This window comes from Panthera onca, chromosome D4 (assembly GCF_046562875.1).
Source record: "Panthera onca isolate mPanOnc1 chromosome D4, mPanOnc1 haplotype 2, whole genome shotgun sequence".
NCBI lineage: Eukaryota > Metazoa > Chordata > Mammalia > Carnivora > Felidae > Panthera > Panthera onca.
In genome coordinates, this window is record NC_138351.1 from 64,361,406 (window position 1) to 64,380,786 (window position 19,381).

The 19,381-nt window shown below is 40.6% G+C and overlaps 1 protein-coding gene across 4 annotated transcripts in view; it reads right to left on the reverse strand.

Annotated features, from left to right (window-relative positions):
- The window catches only part of GRIN3A (glutamate ionotropic receptor NMDA type subunit 3A), a 287,822-nt gene that overhangs the window by 162,736 nt on the left and 105,705 nt on the right, over positions 1–19,381 (reverse strand). For all 4 annotated transcript variants that reach the window (XM_078436632.2, XM_060609162.3, XM_078436634.2 and 1 more), the window contains one exon: positions 7,001–9,025. In XM_078436632.2, coding sequence (XP_078292758.2) covers positions 7,001–7,699 — 699 coding nt within the window. In that variant the 5' untranslated portion in view covers positions 7,700–9,025. The remainder of the gene's footprint in view (positions 1–7,000; positions 9,026–19,381) is intronic.

The window sequence follows — 19,381 nt, forward strand, 5'->3', positions numbered from 1 at the left end:
TTTAATCATGTAGGTAGTACATACTTTAAAAAAAACTGGAGCACAGATAGGGAAGCATAGATCATCCAGTTACAATCACATTTATCATTTTTATAAATAAAATTCTAGACTTCATCGTTTATAGGATCAAGGTCACACTTTACATACATTATAAAATATTTTTCTCTATATATGTCAATATATTTTCATTTGAATGGGTATATAGAACTCCACTGTAAAACTATATCATGATTCATTTAATTCAATTCCCATTATTGGTTATTTAGTGTGAAATATGCTTTTAACAATCAAACCTGAAGTATATATTGCTCTCTTTTATCCTCTTTCTGAGGTAATTCAAAAGCAGTGATGGATCCAGTCTGTTCTTGGATTGTAGGCTAACAAATACACTGAATGTAGAAGAAGCTATTAGTCTGTTTTTCTTCTTGGTGACTCCTCACATCCTATAATGCATAGCTTTCTCTAGCACCCTGTATGTTTTCTATACATTGTTCTCTACTTCACAAGGCTGTTAGGAGGATTCTGTGAGCACATTTGTGAAGACTTGAAAAGCATAAATGCTACAAAAATATATATGATTTAGTTTGTTCCTAAATGTATGACTCAAAGACTAACAATTGGGCATAATTCAGCCTGACTAAAAATGAAGTCATCCTGCTTAATTCTTTACTACTTGAACTTCTGAAGGCTCATCTCTACCAGTAGACCATCGCTGGCTAAACCAGATACTAGTCTTTCAGTATCAGTATTTACTCCAGTTGACGCAATACCAGTCCAGGTCCGTGTGATCAACCTGCTCCCTCAATGCAGAAGATCACAGTGTCCTCTGAAAGTGACTGAATCATGCCCATTCAGAAGGAGACCTGAAAATCTGGCTGAGGTGTTAGGTTGGGTGAAGGGGAGGGAAGAAGCAAGAGTGGGGGCGGACAGCTAGCTTACTCTTTGCTCACCTTTTCCCTATTGCTCTTTTCTCCCACTACCCCATAAAGAAAAGATCTGAGAAAGACAAATCAGTGGCTTAAAGATTTCCATTAGTTTGTTATTCATGCATTCTCTCTAAAAGCAACATGGCAGATGCTGAGATGTTCTTTCCTCCTTCTTGCCTACTTTTATAGATGTAGCGCCTCATTTCTGGTGCTCTACACTTCCTCTAATTTTCTGTGTATGTGAGTGGCAGAAGCTAGAGCAGGCAGGAGAAGAGACGATGAGGTGCTCATCTCTACATTTAGTGATGCCACCAAATTGAGCATTACCTTGCTATGAGAGCCCCCACATAATTATCTAGGGCCGTGGTACTCAAAGTAGCTGGTTTGCAAACTCTTTGTAATCTATCCATGATGAGATAAGGAGCTTGTGCCAGAATGGACCAACACACTGCTGTTCTCATCAAGAAAGACTTGCTGTGAAAATAATGTCAGATGAGCCAACCAGTGTGCTTACTGATATAGTAGGTGGAGTGGGTTAACTGTATGGCCATAGTCTCATAAACAATCTATTATTGTAAGTTTGCTCACAGGAAAAACTTATGACCAATGTGAGAGACCAACATTTCTGAAAAACCTTGAGCATCTTATTGAGGCTTCTAAGGCAATACCTAAGGCTCTAGAAACTGCGTTAGATGTGCGAAAGGTAAAAATTTGCCATCAGTATAGAAATAGTACCTATGGCGTGTCCTCTATTTTGGGGCAAGTGTGCAACATACTTAAAAGTTTTTTCTTTTCCCCCTTTTTTGGGGGAGGACTAAACCTACTTACTATTTTTTTTTCTCTAAAGAGGAAGAAAATGAGGGAGTAGACAGTAAGGTGGAGAATGAAGACATGTTACACTGTGAATCACATCCCAATTTGATCAGTAACTACTAATGAGAATTAGTGAAGAATTAAGACTTGGATGATTCTTATCAGATCATAACCAACACCTCTCTACCAGTCATTGGGCTAATACTATAAATTTTCCCAAAGTACTTCATTTTCTTATTTGATTTATAAAACAACTGTGTCAGATTGGTAAGTACCTTCTTTTGACTGATAAGCATGGAGCTCAGCAACACATTTTCATTTTCATTTGAATGGGTATATAGAACTTGGGTACTTGCCCAAGATTACATGGCCAGTAAAAGGCAGAAGTAGACTGAGAGTCTTGACTATTATTTAATATACCTTCCATTATATTGTGCCCTTTTAACCAACATTATTGGAATTTGACTGGAGGTATTCATGAAATAAGATCTAATGGCACAAAATCCATGGTGGATTGCACAACACCAAAAGATAAAACATTAAGGGACATTGAAATTGGTCTTCAGATGATTCAGATACTCAGTTCAGTTGATTCATCATAAATTAACTCCAAGATGAGTCAAAGAAGGTCAAAACCAAATATTCTCTATGATTATACTGCGGAAGACACAAAGAAAAGTGGGTGAGACAGATTAATTGCCCAATGAATGTATCTGCTAGTCTGTTCTGATGTATTTATCTGAAAAAAAAAAAATTTAAGTACTATTAAAAAAATCCCCAAATTAAAAATAAAAACTTCCAAATTAGTCCCAAGTCTCTGTTCCTCAAGAGGAATCTGTAAAAGATCACTTCTAAGAAAAGTTTTGTATCACTTGACATTTAATTTGAAATCATTTATCTTCAAGTCAGCAACAATTAGGTGCTACTATCAGCCATTCATCATGAATTGCAGAAGAATATATTTCCCTCAGAGGACAGACAGCAGTGCTTTGCATGAAGCAAGTCAAGGAAAACCAATACAGTTGAGAGAAAATCTGTTAAAAATAAACGTCCTTTACTTGTCCCCTAATAATGCACCTAAGTTATATATAGTAGTACCCCTCCCTTACCTGTGGGGCATACATTCCAAGAGCCCCAGTGAATATCTGAAACCAGGGATAGCACCTATACTATGAATACTGTGGTTTTTTTCCTGTACATACATACCTATGATAAAATTTAATTTATAAATTAGGCACATTAAGAGATTAACAATAGCTAATAATAAAACAATTATAACAGTATGCTATAATAAAAGTTATGTGAATGTGGTCTCTCTCTCAAAACATCTTATTGTACTAAATTCACTTTTTGTGATGATGTGAAATGATAAAATGCCTATGTAATAATATGAAGTGAGGAGAAAGACATAGGCGTTGTGATGCAGTGAGGCTACTATTGACCTTTTGACACTAAGTCAGGGGAGGAGAGATCTGCTTCCAGACCATGATTGACAGTGGAAAGCAAAACCTTGGGTAAAGGGGCACTACAGGTATCTCTCACTTTCTGAAACTCTACATTATCCCACTTTGTTTTCATGAAAGTGAAAATCCTCTTCTGATTTTTTTTCCATTATGGAAAACAGGTGCTAATGTAGGTCTTTCCTTAAAGCGAAGTGACATTACATGAACTTTTGGAAAGTGGAGAATACTCTTCACTTTCTGCCATTTTGGCTTACAAAAGGGTTCACAGGAATGTTTTACTTTCAGATAGTAAAGTATACTTTCAGATAGTAAAGTATACTTTCAGATAGAGGGAAAACCTGCACCTTAGTGGTATCATTGTTCTGGTCCCTGTATCATACAAAAGTGGCACTATGCTAGCCAAATTCTAATAAATAAGCTTCTGTACTTAGCACTGTGTTGTCAGAGAAAGGGGAACATCTGAAATACTTGTATTTCCATGGGACTAAACAGCATATATGACTGATTACAGCATGTATGACTCATGAGACAGGCAAACTGCAGTTGGTATGTTCAACTGGATTTGAAAATAGTGACACAGTCACTTTTTAATTGCATGAGAGTTTGGATCTAAGCAAATTATATCACTCCTTTAACCCTACCTAAGGGAACCAATATGGAATTAACAGGAGATAAACATTTTAGAAAGAAATATGTATCTGTCACTACCTGAGCAGGTGAATTTCAAGAAGTTAACTTTAGAGAAACTATACAAAAACCCTAAAAGAAAAAGTAGTTTGGGGATGAAGAGGAAGAAAGAACAATTATAGGAACTTTATATATAACTTAAATGTAAATGTAACTGGATCCATATGCAACATCATTATTTGAAGGTCATGGGAACAGAATTTAGAAGAAATTATCATTTTAATATAAGGAATTAGCCTCAAGTGGAGATTTGAGTGTGTAGTAAAGTCAATTTTTTGGATGGAAACGTGCTTTGACCCTATCCTATGTGTAATGCTGTCTGAAGCTTTTATTTATGTGGTGATGATACATATGGCTTCCAAAGTGGATAGTTTATTATCTTACTCATAATGGATTTCCCACACTGAATAAAGTTGGTTCCTTACAAGCTGATGATCCAATGTGTTTGTTTCCATAAATAGTTAATTGAAATAAAACTATTATGCTTTTCTCAGGGTTTTAATCATTTTAGGGGTATCTCTTTCCATTCATGAGCTGTGGTAGAATACTATCAAAACTATTATTTATTAATTAAAGGTTTCATATGAAAGAAACTAGCAGTACAAAAGAAAGTGAGAGAAATAATTGCTGCGACTGCTCCAAGCAATTTTGACTTGTCTGAATAAGAGACACAATTTTATTCTACTTGGTTGTGTAGACAATTCCACTTTCTGCTAGCATCCTTTATTCAGTCCCTGGCCCAATCAATGTATTAGGTCACTGGGCAGTAGAATTCACTGAGAATGGTGGCTAAATTAAGTCCATTTTATTTAATGCCTAAAATGACTCTGACATTGTTTCATATTTTGAAAGTTGTCTTGTGTGTGTGTGTTTAAATCACGTCAGTGTATGGGTCTACTTTTTAGGAGAAGCAAGGGAAAGAAAGATCAGTTATTTTTGCTGAAAGCAGATTATGGTCCTCTCCTAAAATTACGTATTATAGTGACTTGGCATTGAGTTGGACATTCTTAATATAGAACATTGTAGAATGACATTTAAATGATATACTAAAAACAAGACAAGTTAGATATGTTTGAATATAAAATACAAAGACAAATGAAAGAAAACGTCACTTGGGCAAACAAGATCTGAGTTAATAGAATAATCTCTCCCTTTCAAGATGTGTACCATGAAAATAACAGTGACAAATGTGATTTAAAATACATTTCTGATTTGAAATACAGAAGTAAATGTGCTTGGCAGAGTGTTCATTTTATTGTCAGCTTGTAAGGGTTGTCCCTGGAAGACTGTTCCCACAGTGGTCCTAAAGCTTTGAAGTTGTCCAATTCTAGACGCTGCTTCATGGTTTCTCTGGTCCCCTTGTACTGTGCTATATCTGCACAAACCCATCATGGAACACAATCTCCTTCCTAACTGACAACCACTAATTTGGGGAAAATTCTTGCTATTTATGATTTGCCAAACAATCTACAAATGGAAATGGAGTCTGGAGACTGAACACTATTGGCAACTTATGAAGTATTAATAAAGAAGCAATGATGAGAAGCAAGCGATGCTGACTCTCGCATTTCGTTCAATCTGATTCTGCATATATATTAATAATGATGCACCCTATGGATGCAACTTCATGTTTATAACACTTTGGCCATTGGCAGCCTGGTGCACCTGTGTTTTCCATGCCTTCCCATCTGCTGCCTATAGTCATTCAGATTCAGGTGACGGAAATGTTTTAGATAAAAGTTAATTAGCCTGCACTCTGCAGATCAAATCTCTATAGTTCAGCATTAAATAGCAATATTCTGGGCAACTGCTGAAAGTAACGGGTGCCCGGCCTTCCTAAGATTAAAAATGTAAGATCCATTTTTCTAGAAAAAGAAACCTTTAGTGCTCTCTTGATATTTTATGCATAGATTCTATCAAACTTTTCACTTGTATTTGGCCTTACTCATTTGAGCTTTTACCTCTGTTTATATATATCAAAAGTGGAGGAAGAGAGATTAGAAATTTTTTTTTCAGCCAAAGGGATAGTAAAATGATATACAGTCAGAAATTCTCCAGTGTCTGAACTCTTTTATCAACACACTGACCAAAACTTTCCTTAGTTTCTCAATCTTTAACATGAGGCCAACAACAATTACCTACTTGTTTCATAAATACTTTGTGCAAGGCTAAATTTAGCTTGATATTTTCATAAAAGTAATGAGCAAAATGCAGAAAACTCCTATTGCTGAAAGGACTCTGCCCTCAGGTCCTCAATATCACTATCTTCAACAGTAAGTTCACAAATAGCTTCTTTTCTTGAAAATATATTCAATTTTTTAACCCCTAAGAAATGGAATCATTAGATTTTTTTTTTTATTATTACTAGATAATTGAGACAGAAATGGCTCAACACAGCAACTGCATACAACCAGTCTCTGAGCCCACATCACACAGAAAGAAGATAGGGGAAAACAAACAAACAAACCAAAAACCACCAATCCCAAATGCGTTCCTCCCATCCATTCAGGTATTTTTAATGAATTCCAATGCCTAAGCCTAATTAACCACACATCTTTACCGGTTGCTTCCGTAGTAGTTGCAGATTTTCTACTGACTGACTCAAAGGAATTCTGAGGGAGGTTTTCTTCCTTCCACCCCCGCCCAAGCCTCAGGCACACCTTCCACAGGAATCGGAGCAGATGCTGCGTTTCCCGCCATGTGCTCTCAATTCCTCTAGGGAATGAAAGGCTCTAGCTTTGCCTGAGATCTTCCATCCCCACCCCACCCCACACCCCCGCGCTAGTCTTTAGAACCTCTATTGCTCTCCACGATCCAGAACTTTGAGTTCTAACTTCCCTCCAGCATCCACTAGGGTTGCTCAGCTGGTCAAAACAGGAGGATTTTTTTCGCTTATTCCCCCCCACTTCCTTTCTTCCATCTGCTACCCCTACCTATCATTTTCTTTCCATCCGCACTTAAACTGTCTTATTTTACTTTTACTGAGGTCCTTCTACCAACCATCTACGGATATGGTCCGACCCCTATAACATTATCAAAGTTGTAAAGCCCCAAGTCCCCCCTCCCCTCCACAAGGTCCCGGCCCCCAAGCGGCGTCCCCACTCCTCTCACCTGACTCTCCCGCGGAAACTCGTGGCGCACGATGCTGATCACTGGAATGTGCAGGACAGAGCTGACCAAGTCGAGCTCCATCATCTCGCCCTGGCTCTGGGGGAAGGCGAGCAGCGCCGACACCCCTTGCACGACCACGGTGTGGCACACGCTCTGCAGAAAGGAGAAAGGGTCACTGCTCCACGGCGAGCTTGGGGAGGAGAAGGGCAAGAGCGGCAGATCGCCCAGGCCCGCCTCGATGGCCATCACTACTTCCAAAGACAGGTTGTAGGGCAGCAGCCCTTCCACGCGGTTCAGGTTGTCCACGGCGAAGAGGAGGGCGTCCCGAGGCCACAGGGTCTCCGCCGCGGCGCCCTCCCCCGGCTTCCGGGCGCGCGGCGGGCCCCGGCCGTGCAGGGCGCTCCCCAACCAGCGTGCGCCCGGCGAGGGCGCCGGGGGTCGCCAAGTCCCTGGCTCGGGCTCATCCCGCTGGGCGCCTGCTCGGCTGCCGTCCAGAGCGCGGCTGGCGGCGCGGGGGGCCGTGGTCCAGGGCTGCAAGTGCACCGCGCCCACCCTCACCGCGTGCCCGATGCGCTTGAGGATCTGGCAGGGCTGCGGGTGCGAGGAGGATCCGGGCACCCCGGCCAGCACCAGAGCGCAGGGCGGCGGCAGCAGCAGACAGACCCTGCTCAGCAGCCACCACAAACTCAGTCTCCTCATTACTGAGACCCGCAGGGAGAAAGCGCGCCCCCTCGTGCGCCCGGCTCGCCCCCTGCAGCCGCTGCCTCACGTCTCCGCCCCCAGGTCCCGCCGGCGGCTCACTCCTCCCGGCAAAGCGCTCCCAGGAGCCGAAGCGGTCCCGGGGCCATCCAAGTGGGAGCCTAGCGCGCCCAGGTCCCTCCGCCGCGCATCCTCCGCCCGCCCGGTCCCTGCGCGGAGCCAGGCAGGCGGGCGGGCCGGCGCTGGTCACCCGCGGCTTGGACGCCCGTTCTCTGCCCGCCCCATCTGCAGGGCGGCTCGGGCACTGCGTCCGGCCACGCGGGGAGGTTGGGCTGAGAGGCGGCCCGAGTTCCTAGGGGCCAACGCGACCCAGGAGGCGATGCGCTCACTTGGATTCTTTTCTTTCCCTTTTCTGCCCGGGCGAGACCCCCTTATTTCCTTGGGGTCGCTCAGGAGAAGGCGTTCACGCCCGGGGTGCGAAAAACAAGCCAAATCGTCCTTGCTCCGCCGTCGGCCACCCTCCGGCGGGGCCCCCCAGCGCTGGCTTCATCTTTCTTCCTGTCTCGCTACTTCCTCCCTTCCTTGCTCCGCTCCCCTTTCCGCCCAGTGGCCGCCGCCGCCTGCTTCCTCGGCGGAGCGACGCGACTGGCCAGCAAAGGGTGGTTCTGCTCGGAGCGCAAAGTTCTCCCCGCCTCAGCCGGCGCCTCCCTGTTGCTGAGCCCTGGCGCCAGCCTGTCGCTTGGCTGCGCCAAACGCCCGCTGATGGGGAGATTCCCGGGTGGCGCTTCCCGCGCCCCCGGAAAGTCCGCTCCCCGCAACCGCGACGCGTCTCGGTTTGCGAAATTCCTTGCGACCCCAGAGGGCGAGGTCTCGGAGCCGCGGAGAATGCCGAATTCGGAGTTGTGCCTGAGGAATCCGAAATCCAGTGGTTCGCCGGGATAGGTTCTGAGAAGCTGCAACTTGAACGAGCTTCTTCTCTTCGATGTGTCGCTTTAAAGATTTTTCTAGTAAGGGCACGAAAGCCAGAATCATTTACACATTTAATCTCCGCTTCCTTCTCTCGGGCACGTGGGCCTTTGCGGTTTTGAAGGGTTCCCTACGTTTTGGGGTTCTCGGAATTAAAAAGTGAATTGGAAGCAATGATTTGATCCAGAAATTAAAGAGATTCAAAATACTTTTAGAGTTTCAAGCACAGTCAACAGTAGTTTCTAGTTTAGACCAAGAGCCCATCCAGATTACCGTTTCTAGTAAGTTCTTTCATTTGTATGGTAATACAGTGGAGTCAGTGGGTTATGATTTGGTCTCTTCCTCCAGGAACTGAATCATCTGAAATTAGAAGCAAAAGAGAGGGGTAAGGGCACGACTGTGGTTTCCACGCGTACAGTACATTTATTTTATGCCTTGATATCTTTTAGAAGGAGGGTAGGAGACACATCCTTGGGCGGGGGAGCAAGGCTGGGGACCAACAGTTCTGAATTTCAATACCACTTCAAGAGAACCATGACCTTGGCAATTTATTTCACCTCACCTTGCCCTGCTGTTTGGAGCTGCTAAATTGTTATGCAAATACAGCTAGCTTTTAGCTCTGGAGGGCTGTTTTGATTCATGAGCTAAAGTTTCCATCAGGCTTTAAATCCTTGGGATGAAGAGGCTCTAGCTAAATAAAATTCCCAACAAGGATAAAAAGTGCATGCCGTTTCCCTCAATACAGACCTTTAAAGGCATCTCAGTGCAAAACCTATCTGATAACCAAAATGGCTGCTGCAAGGCTGGGGTGCCAGAGAAGAAAAGAGTGAGAGTCATCATAAAGGATAAACCACAAGGGACAGGGGCCCTCCTGAGGCCCTAGAGTGCGTCCCCTGCGTGGGTCCTGGAGACTCTTTCTTGTTTCAGAAGAGTCCATCAGTTGGGATCTGAATAAGAAAAGTATAGAATTTCCTGCCCCGTGCACTGCCGGAAAACTGGGAATCTCTTAGTTGTGTAGTGAGAAGATGTGTTTGTGTATATGTGCACTGAGGAGTGTAACAGACCGTGCGCTAAAGTGGTTACCTTAGTATGTACTTCGCATTACATACATGTTTAGATGGTGATGAAGAATAGATGGGTCTGATTGTTAATTTGATCTTAAGAGTCACTGGCATTCTTAGGCCTCTCAAGTCCATGACCACCTTGAGGGAACAGATGAACTGCTTGTTCACAGAAGAAGGGAAGATTCCCAAGGCTCCCAGGAAAGAGCTGTACCAGCTCAGGATAAACCACAGCTACATCTTGCAAATACGGAGTGAACAGTGAAGAACAGCCCTTCCTTCCAGGGCTTCTTTTTTTGTTTCTTTCTGGGCTTTTCAATGATGATACACTGGTTCCCTTTCTATTTTCTTTTGCTGCTTGGTTCTTTTCTTATTAGTATTTTTAAAAACTTTTTTTTTTTAAGTTTATTTATTTTGAGAGAGAGAGAGTGTGTGTGCATGCAAGCAAGGGAAGGGCCGAAAGAGAGAGGGAGGGAGAGAGAGAATCCCAAGCAGGCTTTGCACTGTCAGCACAAAGCCCCATGGGGGGCTCCATCTCATGAACCATGAGACCACGGCCTGTGCTGAATTAAGAGTTGGCTACTCAACAGACTGAGCCACCCAGGCCTGCTGCTTGGTTCTTTTTATCCATATCACTGTAATCTGAACATCTATGGCATGATTCTTTTCTCTCCTTTCCTCACATTTGCCTTTTTTCTTTTCCTTCTCCTCTTTTTTCATGGTTCAATGATTCATAATGTTGAAAGCTCTTCTAGAGTCAATCATCAGTTCAAACAACCATTTATGAAGCTCCTACTCTGTGCCAGACATTGCTGCAGAACTCTGCCGGAGGTAGATGAATAAACTTTAGATCAGAGAAGTTGAGGGTTTTCCCCCCGCAAAGTCACATATTTAATGAGTGAACAAAATGCTGACATTGAATTTGTAGTCTAGTGGGAGAGACAGACAGTAAAACATATAAAGAAGTAAATGTGGGATATGTCATTTGATGCAAAGGAGAAAAGTAAACCAGCAAAGAGGAAGAATTAAGAGGAGAATGGACTTTAATTTTAGATAGGGGAACCAGGGTAAACCCTCTGAGAAGATAACTTTTGAATAAAAACTTAAAGGAGGTGAGGTTAAAGGAGGTGAGGGGATGATTCATATAAACATTCAAGACAAGAATTTCCAAGTAGAGGAACCAGCAAGTGCAAAGACCCTGAGGAAGGAGTTATTTCTGGTATGTGTGAGGAATAGCAAGGAGCTCAGAGTTGTTGGAGCAACATGCTCCGGGGTTAAGAGTGGTGACAGGTCAGGCCAGAGAGGCAATGAGAAGGTGGCAGATAATACAAGCCAGTGAAGAATTTGGGTTTCTATTCTCAAGGGGATGAGAAGGTATGGGGGCAGGTGTTAAGTAGAAGGGTGACAGGACTTATGTTTTAACAGGACTACTCTAGCCGTTCTTTTGATAATAGATGAAACGTGGGCAAGGGTAGAAGTCAGGAGACCAGATATAAGGCTGTTGGCAATAATGCGTATGAGAGATAACATTACTGTCAAATCAGAAAACCATCTTACCAGATTAGTGTTATTATTCCCATCCTATAGAACAGGAAATTGTATTTGAGAAAAGTTGAATTATTTGCACAAAGTCATTGCATAGTTAGTGAGTGGCAGCATGGATTCAAGATTCTAAGTTCACCCCAGCTGCATTATTGGTAGCAAGAATCAGCCAAATTTCAAAATTGGCTCACCCAGAGAAGATGAAGCTCTTTTTATTACCAGATTCTAAATGAGAACTACTGATCTAAGAACCCATGTTGGAGAGTCAAATAAACAAAAACAAATCCAAATGCTCACAATTTAAAATGTGCTTTTGTGCACATCTGTGCTTTCTGGTACCAGCAACGGGTAAACTAGAAGCGGAGATATTCTGGAAGTAGCCCAGGAAAGGCTGTGGTGAAGGATGCTGTGGGAGTCAGAAACTTGGATTCTATTTTCAGCACCGTTTCCCTCTGGGTGTGACATTTAACCTCCTGAAGCGTAGATTCCTCCTTTGTACTGGGGCTGTGGTGACAGCTCTTGGCGTTGTCTACATGGCAGCGTGTGGACTCCTGTGAACCCTTTGAAGTTCCATGGGAGTGGGCGGCTTTTTGTAGGGCTTTCAGTTCAGTCACATTTTTATAAAGGTTTGGAAAATGACCTTTTTTTCTTTCTTTTTGCCTATACCCTGACAAATTTTCAAGTTCTACCCATATTTAGCTTTGTTTTTGTTGATGGAAATAATATCAAATGACATGTTCCTATCTCTGGGTCAGCCTTGTATGCAATATTAGCAATTGTAGGGGTTTTTAAAAAATCAATATTCAGATGAAAAACATGCTCACCTCTAGCTAATAATACCCCTAAGCCCAAATTGTGGCCCTCTCCCACATCATCTTCTTTGTCTCTTTCGCCAGGGACCCTGTTGTTATGAGCATCCTTCTGGGTAAAAACAAGCAAACAAAACAAATGAACAAACATACCCAAACCAGAAACAGAATCATAAATGTAGAGAACGAAGTGGTCGTTGCCAGAAGGGAGGGGGCTGGGGGAACAGGCAAAATAAATGAAGGGGATGAAGAGGCACAAACTTCCAGTCTGTTTATAAAATAAATAAGTCACAGGGATGAAAAGTACAGCATTGGGAATATAGGCAACAACACCATAACAACATTGTGTGGTGACAGACGGTAGCTACACTTGTGGTGAGTATTGTGTAATGTATAGAATACTGTGGAATCACCATGTTGTGCACCTGAAACTAATAAAACATTGTATATCAACTATACTTAATAATAAAAATTTAAAAAATATGTGTGGGGTTGGTAGAGAAGTGATGGTAACAGAATTTGAGGAGGGAATGAATCATGAAAAAATTGGATCAAGTTCCAAGTCTTAGAAGAGGCAGATCCTAACGGCTCATCTATTTAAAGCCTAATTATTCTTTTTTTTATGTCCCCCCAAATTAAAAAAAGGCTATATTCACTTGGTACCTTGTAACACTGTTCTCTATTCTACTAACTAGGCATTAATTTTGGCAATAGTCATCCTCTTCAAAAAATGTAAGTATGGGATCCCCTCATCATTATGGGATTATTAGGATAAATTATTTTACCCTGATTGTTGCAAAATGAATATCCTGTTGGGAATTTTTTTTGATGGGGGAGGAGGAGTTCATTTCACATTATAAGGGGATTTGGGGACATAAGAAAGGACCAGGTAGGATTTCACTAGTTGTTTTAGGCAACCCAAGGAACTGGAATAAGAGGGAAAAAAAGCATCAGGAGCTAGGAAAATGGGGTGAAGAAAAGGAAGCAAAAAATTAGTTTGTCTTATCTCTTTCAAGCAGTGCTCAGGCATTGCCATGACACTGGAAAATATAAAGGGCAATGTCTCCTCTCTTGTACCACATGATCACCTACACCCAGGAAACCAAATTCAGGCCAGGACTATTACCTATCTATAAATTATGTACTTCCAATAGTTGTTTGGCTTTCAGCTATGAAAAAGAACACTGTGGTGTCTTCAGTCTAGTTATTGTCAGGGGAGTAAGTTATCAGTTGTGACAACTGTGTGGCCTTTTCAACATCCACCAGGATTATTAGCTGAGTGTTTGGATTTTCTGATTCTTCTCCTAAAGGACACACTACAGGAAACTCAAAGAGGACTTGGAAAGGCCAATATGGCAGTCTCTCTCAGTCTCTCTCTCTCTCTCTCTTGCTCGCTCGCTCTCGGTCACTCTCTCTCTCTCTCTCTTTTTGTAATAATCATCCCAATTTAGTGTTTATCTAAATGAGTTTTGGAATAAAACTTGGCCCATCACAGACTGCAACATTTTTAAGGGCCTTTTTTGGTGCCCCATTGCTGCACAAATTTTACAGCTGTAGCCAAAGAATTAGGGACTTTTGTAAAGACTACTTTCTTCATATTTCTTATGCTTTGTGTCTGTAAAAGCATTTTGTTTAAGAAAAAACAGTTTTTGTTTCTTTAGAAAGAGGCTTTCAGGAAGGCTTTTCACAAGAAGATAAGAATTATGAAATCTTTATCATCCTAGAGCTTATTATCTTGAGTGACTTCTACATGCCAGACACGTTGATTACATGATCTCCTAAATATGTAAATAGATGGTATTATCCTTATTTTATAGATGATGAAACTTGTACTTGGTGAAGTTGAGTCATTTGCTAAGAACTGGGAAGCAAAATCAGATTTGATCTTCTGACTCTGAAGTCCATAATCTTCATTGCCATTTCCAAGTGTGAATGGAAGCATAATGATCAGGCCTGGCTGACTCTGGGACCACTATCTAGCTAATGTACAAGGATGAACATAATCATAAAGTTACTTGACTCTCACTGTCTGACTATGTTAGTGCAAACTCTAAAAGTCTTAATACTTAAGGAGATCTTAGGAAATGGTTTCCTTACTGTTTAATACTACACATAAACAGGCATGAATCATTATGATTTTCCATTTTCTTATTGGCCACAAACTTTCCAGGAGATGTTTTTTTTTTGTTTTGTTTTTGTCTATTTCATATGTGAAATGACTTTTACCTTGGCTACAGTTTTAAATGTCATTGGAAATATTATCTTATAATTAATTCTCTTCCTTAGGATCTCTTTTTAGCAGCCTACACTACACTCAGGATCTCAAGGAATATGTTAATATATGAAAATCTATGTGATGTGAGATGGCACTTCTGGAATGTCCTCATTGGGAGAAGTTCAATTCACAGGGAACCTTTATTCTCTCTAAGGCAGACGGGAGCGTTCTCTTCACATACTGTAATTGGCGAGACTTCTATCTTGCTCAAAGGATTGAAGACTTTGCATGGTATAAGGTAGATCACTCAAAAATGAGTTTGGATATACTTCATATTGTGACATGTGACCTTTTGCTAAACAGAACGGTTCTCCATGCCATTTCTAGGTGTTAGAATTGATGCAGACCGAAAAAAAATCTCATGATTATGCTGAAGGAGAACCTTATGAGAACTGAACCTCTCTTTGAAATGAGGGCTAATCATCTAGAAATTGTTATTCTCTTCCAGAATTTGAAATCCCCTCAGTATACACTGTACCTTTTCTTTTGGGGTTCCATCACCAGATTAAAAAAAAAGGCCAGTTGGCCCCTACCCCCAACAGTACTATCACTGCGGGGTACACTATGGAAAGCAGACTGAGCAAGACTGAGACAATAGCAGCAATGATTAGCTCGTGATCACATGGAACCCTACCAAGAACTCAATGGGAAAACATTACATTCATTAAGAATGCTGGTACAATGACACTGATTAGGATGAGGCAGGATAAAAATAATAACTACTGTACTCTGGAATGGGATGACACCTCTTTGTTTGAAGAGCTTAATGCTTTCTTGCAGAATTTTTCTTTTAATTCTCTCTCAAGTAGAAGAGATTAGACATATTAATATATTTATATAGTTTTAAATCAATTATGAATAGCTGATGCCTGAGGCGGAGAGTCAATAAATGATAGCCCAAGGTTCCACAGCTTAAGGCAGACATAGAACTAAAACCCCATTTCTTTTGCAGTAATCAAAATGGGGAGGCAGCATATACTACTATGACCACAGATGGTGGAGCTGGTGCTATGTAGGCTGGTGTTTATCCTCTAATCTGCTCCTGGGCAGAAAGACCTCTGCTCGGTTCTGACGTTTGATGCCATTAAGGTGAGGGCTCAGCTTTTCTGATAATGAAAGCACTTGCAGCCCATTTGTTTATAATGGCCATATCTGCCTTAATCTTCATTCATGTTTAACTGGGAGATTTGCAGTTTCCTCCCACCTTAGTATGGCTTCTTCCTAAAGTCCTTCATCTGGCTGGTGGCAGAGTCATGTTTCTGTGGAGTTTCGAAATGGTTTTCAGCAAAAGCAATCTTCTTTTCTATTGTACCAGCTATTCAATCTTCCTCTTTAAGTCTCCCTACTAGCTCCCTGCTGCTTTCTAAATCAAGCAGTGAGTTTCCTGGTTTATCAGCCTCTCCATCATGGGGTTTAAATTTGCTATTACAGATTTTTTTTTTTTTTTTTTTTTTTTACTGGTATCTTCCCCAGTGCCAAAATACATCATCCTCATTCCAGAAGTGGGTGGCCAGAAACCTCTTCCTGGCAGCATCCACGGTTAGTGCTGCTGGCCTCTGTATGTGTATGGGATGGCTAGCGGAGGTTGCCTATAGCTTGTTCCCTTTGGCATCCAGTTTTCAGTTGACTACAATGTCTATAGGTTGCCATGCATTATTTCATTCTGCTTCTGCTAATGCCAGCAAGTCTTTGCCTACATGGTCAAGGGATATGGCTTAAGGAAATGAAACTAGCTGATAAAATCTTTGACTATATTTATCACAAGATCAGAAAATATGATGATAGTGAGATTACACTGAATCCTATGATTACAGCAGGAAAGGCTTTAGCAATGCATTCACATATAATATAATGTAAAATGTAACATATGTATAATAAAAATATAATTTAGCAAGATGTACCAGTTAAGTCATTAGTCTCAATTCTGTCTTTCCCTATAGTAGTAGTATGGCCTCATTCTAAGGAGGAGTGCATTTACCTAGGCTTTGACTTAGGGCTTGGATAACTCATTGCTTTGATCAATGGATCAGTGGAAGTTTAGTGGACAGGACGCAAACGAAGGCTTGAAATGTGCTTGCCCAGCTGAACTTGTTTTCTTGGGCTCCTACCTTTTGCCCATAGAAGAACATTCTTTGGATGGCTGCTGTTCCAAAGACCATGAGAGGTTTGTAAAACAGACCCAGGCCCAGCTGCAGGTGGAAGCCAAGTCCAACTGACCTCAGCCTAGGTCAGCTGAACCCCAGTGAACAAGAGTCTGGAGAGTGACAAATACATGCTATGTTCTGCATTGCTGAGATTTTCTTGGTATCTGTTTTGCAGCAAAGTGACTGACACATATGTATAAATCTGTGGGAAACACTTTAATTAGATGCATCTTGTTTGCTTTTAAGAGAAATATCCCAAAGGTAAAGCAGAGATTTATGGGTTAAGAAGAAAAAAACCCTCAAGTGTCTCCAGAGTAGATTCTGAGGATAGTTCACATTCAGTCTAAGCACTTATATTTATTTCTATATCCTCACGTGGTGAAAATTCACCTCTTTGCATGATCCAACACAACAAAGGTCTTAAGCCATCATGAAATTGAACATACTCAGCATGTCCTTATAAAAAAGCATTCCACGTATTCATATAGTGCCTAGTATAAGTGGCATCGAGGTTAAAATGAACACATCCAGTCACAAAATAATCTTAAAATAACAAATATTTTATTTGCATTTTTTTCAAATAGCATGAAGATATACATACACTGCATAATATTTTAAATTTTTCTTCATCTTTCTCATTCATTTCCTTTCTTCACTGTAAGTGCTTCCACATTTCTTTCATCCTAAATTGTCCCTAAAATCTGCCAGCCTTTCTTTATTTGAAGATTTCCTCAGTGCTAGCATGTTTCTCTGCCTCTAGCTTTCTTCCTCATTCTGCATAACAAACCCCAAAAGAACCAGGCCTAATCCAGTTGTCAGGGGACTGAAGAGTTCAAACCAGAATCTTACTCAGTAGCCAGAGTTAGTTAAAGCCTAATGCTCATAGTTTAATAACTGTTGACACATCACATGTCATGGCTCTCTCTGTGTTAGGGACATGATACTATAGAATGCAGAAACAAATGAAAAGGTCCCTGCTTTGGGATCTCACTAGTGTTGGAAAATTTTGTCATTCCAACAAAGAGTTAAAAACATTTGAGGAATAAAGCTTGAAATGGAAGATATTTCTTGAGTTGCAGTTGGGTTTTTTGTAAGGACATCAAACATAAGGAATCAACAGAAGAATGACAGATAAAAGAAAATATAATATATGCCAGAAATCATGAAGCCAAACTAATAGGATATAATAAAGCCTAAATATTAGGCTAACTGATGTATACACACATATAAATCTATATTTTGTATTTGTCACACTAACTATAGGTGTTTCCAAATTTTATCATCTCCAAAGAGGTGGCATCTTGGGTTGTAAAAATGTCACTTTACTTCTGTATAACTAAAATTTAATTTAACTCTCAAAGTTACATTTCTACTGATGGTGAAAAACTTAAATTGGCCAATTTAAGGAAAATTAATTATCAAGAAGGAAAAATATATCAAAATATAATTCTTTTCCATAGGTGTAAAAAACTGGGCAATGCTATTATTAAGCGACTGCTTCTTGGAACCTTGCATATTAACGTTGAGAAAACTCACTCTTTACCTGATGTATGTCAGTTAAAGAGCTAAGTATAATCACATGGGAAAATTAAAATATATAGATCAAAGTACTTAAGGCCATGTTGTTGATGCTTTGAAGAAACAGGAATACTTTTATGCTGGTTGCAACATCAGGTTGTCAACACATATGGGGGAATCACACAACTTTTCATTCTTTTTGATAAAATGATCTGCTTTATGGAAATTCAGACCAAAAACACAAACAAGAGAAAAAACACAGAAGGAAGGAAAAAAGGAAGAAAAACCAGAAGTATAAGTAGAAAGGTATTTTGCAGCACAACTGAAACATTGTGGAAACCTGGAAAGCAACATAAATATTTAACAATAGGGGAATGAATATGTTTTTTTTTTAAATTTTTTAACGTTTATTTATTTTTGAGACAGAGAGAGACAGAGCATGAACAGGGAAGGGTCAGAGAGAGAGGGAGACACAGAATCTGAAGCAGGCTCCAGGCTCTGAGCTGTCAGCACAGAGCCCGACGTGGGGCTCGAACTCACGGACCGCGAGATCATGACCTGAGCTGAAGTCGGACACTTAACCAACTGAGCCACCCAGGCACCCCTGAATATGTTTTTTAAGGCATGTTAATTCTATGTTATTTCATTTAGTCAGTAAAAATGATGAACATAAAAATTTTAGCATTTGGTAAATTACCTACAAATATGAAAAAAAAGTAAGGATTGTACACACTTGAATTATAATTTTGTATATAGAACCTCCATTTCCACATTGGAAAGAATTATTAATAGAAAATAATGGTTATCATTTTTTAAAAATTAGCACCTCATTTACACACTTTAATGTAAAAAAGTGCTATGCAAATTAAAGTTATAACTAATTTAGCAAGTAATTACCCACTAACCTCTCATATTTGAAACATATTTGGGAACCAGAAAATAGGCAAGTACATTTCTAAGGAGCCAAAAAACAAAAACCAAAAAATATTGGAGCGCGGATGCTCTTGAAGTTCACACATTTTATTTATAGAGAAACACTTCCAACTTTTCCTGAAAGCATTCTAATGAGCCTGATTCCTATACCAGTGCAGATTTGAAGAGATAATCAGAAGCCAGGGAACAAATCTCAGGAAATTAATGATAATAATAAGAGCCACACAGTATTTCATGCTATTGATAAAATGCATTCACATGCAGTTCATTTGATTTATACAAAAACTTTGAGATACTATTTTTTCATTGTGTCTGTCTTATAGACGAGCACATGTCTGTCCATGAGCACATGACTTAAGCTCAGGTGTCCTAAACTGAAGTTCCTAATTCTCTTTCCTTCACTGCATCCTCCGTCCTGCAATCGTGTGAAGTGA